A 5,332-nucleotide genomic window follows, 5' to 3' on the forward strand; every position below is an offset into this window, starting at 1 on the left:
AAGTACAGGATGTGATATTCTGTCAGTTTTAGATCTTATTTGAGAAAGTTGTGACTGTGCTTATTTTTTTAGGTTATATTTCTAGCTTTGAAAACTCATACACATCAATAACTTAGGTTGAGATTTGGTGCAATATACACAGAATATGTATTGTGTGTCTGTGCATACAAAAAAACATGTAATGCTTTATTCTCCCTTATATAACCCTTGTTATACAATTGCTCAAAATCTTTTATCTATATATTTTCTTTGTTATCTGACACTGACCTCCACCATACTGATATTTCAAACCATACCATGTTGGCAACAAAGTTTATAGCTAGAAGCTGGTAATCAAGATTATCTTACAGTTTTTTATCTGAAAATTTTCTATGGAAAATATCCCATTTGGATAACGGCAGTTACTTGTATATTGACAAACAAGAGATATACATACAGAAATCAATCCACTATAAACTACCCCTTACCTTGGATATCTGGTATGTGTCGCATGTACTGATCTGTTTCTGAACAGAAGATGGTGAATGCCAGCCTCTTCAGCAATCCTGCTCTAATTTCATATTCCGACTCCTTACTAGAGAAGAGACTTAGTGATCCTCCTTGGGACATGGATACACGAGCTGGGGAGGGGATCAAATGTATAAGATATCTAGTTAACTATAATACAATGTGCACAGTTCTATCAATCACAGTCAAAAAAGTATTTTTCATGAAGAAAACAAAATTACATTACATATTTCTTTTAATTCTGGTTAGTTAATCATTATCCCTTATTTTCTACTTACTTAGCAATTCCTTAAACACAGTCTTGTCATGTGTGCAAAGAAAATCTACAATAGTCCGCCAGTATGTCAGTATAGGTGGAAGCATCATGAATGCTTGTGGGTCTAGGAGAAGATCGATAACATCTCGTCTCCAAGCTCGGAGAGTGTACTGGTAACCCGATAACGATGACAGTAACTGAGAACATGCAGCAAATGCAGGCATGTTTGACCGCCTAAAATAAAGTCAAGAAGTGCAATTAGTTTTCATGTATGTATGTATATGGAGATAAAGAAACATAAACAGACAGAAAAACATACTGCATTTGCTCTAATAATACTCTTCAACTTTGCAATACAAATGACAACTCCTCAGGAATTTAAAATGCTAAAGAAGAATGAGTAATGACTTGGTCTGTAATAAGCTTGGAATAATTCCATAGATTTTTAAGATTTTAGAAGTTCACGTTTATCTTGTACAGTATCTAATGTTGTCCTCAGGTTGGCCCTGGCATGACTCAGTAATGCAGCTCTTACCTGAACTTATACTAACTATACAAGAAAAATAAGGAACCTATAACCAACTCTTCTGTCTCTTTTTATAAATAACATGTATGCAAACAAACTAAGAGCTGCCTTAAGGTATTGGTTAATGAAAGGAAAACTTACGTATGATTACGTAGATATGGAACAACATTAGCCATGATGTTTGTGAGTAGAGGAACAACCTTGTCTTTCTCCTCACTCACATACAGCACGTCTAGTAGAGGGGCTAATAATTCTGCAAGGACACTTAATGCTGCTACACTATATGCTGAGGCATCTGAGAACAAAGAAAATATATTTATTGCAATATTTTTTTTTTTTTTCAAAGAAATTGGAATCTTTTAAATATATAGGATAAAAAAAACAGATAAAAAATCAAAACTACATCAAAGACAGCAGAATCCCTATATAAGAGTAAAGAACCTTTCATACAGAAATAATTTTCATCTCACCATTCATACCCTCCTTCTTTTCTGCTGCATCAGTCTTGACTGTAAGGTTTCGTCTTAACCATGTAGTAGCCTCAAGACAGGAACCTGCAATACTACTACAGCACTCTAGCAACTTGCCAGATACTTCCTGAAAATCAGTTTTCAGTTAATTGTTACATAACAGGATATAATTATGTGCACAGAACAGCATGAGTCCAGCAGATGATGCTTACACTGTCGACATTACCATCTAAATCCAGAAAGCATAAACTAACCTGAAGCTCCTTCACATCTTTCTTTTCCTGAGGGGCAGCAGCTCTCTGAACAAATTCATTCAGTGTTGCTAGGAGAACCAGCTGGGCAGGGGGTGACAAACCAATAGTTCCTTCTTTCACCATGGTCAAAAGTGGTCCCCAGCATTCACCAAGTTGTGACCCTGGACACTGCTGAACATACACATAGAACACTTGCAGGACACTAACCTCCAATGGCAGGCCCTGTAAATTCAAATAAATAAATTATCAATAATACTATAACTGCCTATATCTCTGAATCATGTAAATGACATTTTACTTTCAAAATTATATCATTCATGCTGCATATTTCATATGCCATTTATTTTCAAACTCTTTCACGAATGAACCAAATAAGAAAATGTAAATGTAGCTGTTAAACCCTTTAAAAAAATTAAAGGCAACTTACTTGCTGAGCACCATCAACTATTGGTGGTTGCTTCACCACCTGTTTGACAGTCGCTACTAGTGTATGTAGAGGTAACACTCGTAGCAAAGACATCATCTCTACAAGAGCCAACTGGTGTGGGCTTCCACTCCACAGTAAGCCTCCTACACCACTTTGTTTGTTGTTGATGTTAGAGTCATTACAGAGACCAGTATTATTGCTTGCTCTGAAAGCTGAAGCAGCAATGCCAACCCCCTGAAATAAAGTAATGGATTTTTGACATTACCTGATAATTCACTATTCAACAGCTGTAAATTACAAAATTTTGACTATGCTACATTTTTCATTGTGTATATTACACTTATTAGAGCCTAAATAAAAGAAAATATTTTACAGCAGAACAACTTCAAATTTTTAAAACAAATTACAATAAATCATTACAATTATATATCACAAAGATATCAACATATAAATTTACCTGCCAAACAACACTAATAGCTGCAAGAAGATGTGGTGTCTGGTGGTGACAGATGGGTGATAAGAGCTCTACAATATGTTGTCTCACAGCCCTTCTACTGCCGAGTACAAAGGCTGAATCTTGGTCCTGTCCTGTAGCCACCCACAAAGCCAGTAGGGCCGAGATGATTCTTGGAAGATGGCAGAGGAGGGTATGGCGAGCACAAGCAGTTGGGTCTAATCCACTGCTGTCTACAGGAGCATCAAGGATTTCACCCACTGGAGAAAACACATGTAGCAGATTGTACAATATCTGTCCTGCAGTCTGGCCTGAAGGAGGTGCTGAAGATGCAGGAAGAGATGATGATGACCCAAAAGCAGGTGACTGTGCTGGATCTAAGAGGCAATAATGTACTATAGTTGTGAGGCTTTGCAGCAGGATAAGTGTATAGTCAGGTGGAGCATGAGGTGCTACAGCACCAGGCAGATAATAGTGGGCCATTCCTTCCAAAAGTTCACATACATGGTATGTTACAAGCAAACTGTTATTAGGGAGTGATGGGCCCATATGAGGCAGTGCTGCTGTAAAAAGGTGCAACCAAGATCCGTGTAAATGCCGAAGATGATGCTGTTTTAGTGCTACAGTGATAACCTCCATGAACATGGGCTGTGCTGGAATTGGCTGACCAGGCTGATATTTAGTGGTGCTAAAGCCAGTATATTTCATGCTGACACTTGGTGGATCTCTCACCACTGCACCCTCTAGTCTATCTGCAGCCAGTGTGTCTTCTAAGCGGATGAGGGCCAGTGTTAAGTCCATCACTCGAGCTAGGTAGGTTTCCAAGCGATGTACAGCACCAGTGTGGTTGAGCGATCCACAGTTGTATTCTTGGACTTCTTCAGTAAAAGTGCGTGTATCCTGGGATGATGGACGTTTGTGATCTGTAACCACTGACGTACTTGCACTGGTCATAGCGTGCACAGATGACAGCAAACAGTGAAGCACACACTTCTGAACTTTGCATTTACTGAGCAGATCTGTAATATATGGGGTGAAACCCCTGGGGGCATCAGTTACTAATGGTGACAAATGTGTGAAGACTAGGACTAGAACCTCAGCTGATGCCACTTGCACTTCCTGGTTATCTCGTAGATGTTCATCCCGAAGGCGGAGATGAGGAAGGCACGGATAGTAAGAGCGCAAGTAATAAAGGCATACTGTGATAACTACCTGAAGATACATAGTAGACCGGAACTGACTGACCATCTCTGACACATTTCCACCATCAAACCCATCACCAAAAACAGATCTGCGATGTCTGGCTAACAATACAATGAGAGGTGAAGTTGACTGTAGCGTACTAATGCTAGTTGATGCTAGAGTTAGAAGGGATAACTTTGGTTGTGCTTCAATGATATTTCTAATTAGGGACAATCCATTTGAACATTGACCACTATCAACCACCTGAGTGTACAGGAGCATGTGAGAGTGAAATGGATGTCTTGTTAATTCTGGCACAGTTCCATCACTTATTACAGATTGTGATACTGTATCCTGTTCACTTGACCCATCACTTTCAGGATACTTGTATCGTGAAGTCACAACAGCATCTATCACCTCCTCAAGAATACTTTGAACCATCTGTGTTGGTGTCCAGTTTTCATCATCTGAATCTCTACTACTTGAAACTGTTGATTCACTCGTAACTTGTTCAGGTATCACTGTAGTTGAAAGTTTCTGGTAGCTGCCATTTTGGATTCTAACTGCATTGGAAAGGTTTGTTGGTTTGTTCATCTTGGCCAGATCCTCCATGTCTATCCATGGATGCTGAGTGAAAGGATTAACCATAAGAGATATTGATGCTTGTAGCTGTGGCTGCTCATGACTAGAAGGCAGTTCAAACTCTGTAAAGTTTGCATTGTGAGTGACAATCTTCTTGCTGTCTTTGGAAATTGAAGTAAATGCTAATATATGTTTGGCTGGAACAGGCATGTGTTTTCCCTTCCCCTGACTTTCTCTTCCTTCCTTGCTCACATGGTACATGACCTCTCCTCCTTCAGAGCTGATGGCATAGATCTGTGATTCCTCTAGGGATAATTTGTGACCTTGGCCTTGCTGGACAGGAGGCAACTTCTCAATGTTCACATGCTGTACACTGACTCTTCGGGTATGTGGGTGCAGTAATAAAACCAGGACTGGGTCTATGAGCCGAGCAGTGTCACTTCTCTGAAGAGTTGTGGCAAGCCATGCATGTGCAAGGGTCCGTTCTATGCCACTATCCCCTCGAAGACGTTCAACCATCAAGAAGAGGCATCTGTAATTGGGAAAAGTCTATTACATCCATATAAAGTAGGCAGTGATATTCATACATACAAACAATTGTAAACATTCTTATACTTTTATATACAGTAACTATACAGTAACTTCTCCACTTATGTATTTGTAAAAGTATAAAT

General features: G+C 39.2%; 1 protein-coding gene across 1 annotated transcript in view; it reads right to left on the reverse strand.

Annotated features, from left to right (window-relative positions):
* LOC119585403 (protein dopey-1 homolog) overlaps positions 1-5,332 on the reverse strand; it is a 25,330-nt gene that overhangs the window by 5,823 nt on the left and 14,175 nt on the right. The window contains 7 exon segments of the mRNA XM_037934065.1: positions 468-620; positions 786-997; positions 1,431-1,584; positions 1,760-1,886; positions 2,014-2,235; positions 2,441-2,674; positions 2,898-5,190. Of these exon segments, the coding sequence (XP_037789993.1) occupies positions 468-620; positions 786-997; positions 1,431-1,584; positions 1,760-1,886; positions 2,014-2,235; positions 2,441-2,674; positions 2,898-5,190 (3,395 nt within the window).

The sequence above is a fragment of the Penaeus monodon genome, chromosome 19 (genome assembly GCF_015228065.2).
Source record: "Penaeus monodon isolate SGIC_2016 chromosome 19, NSTDA_Pmon_1, whole genome shotgun sequence".
Lineage (NCBI taxonomy): Eukaryota > Metazoa > Arthropoda > Malacostraca > Decapoda > Penaeidae > Penaeus > Penaeus monodon.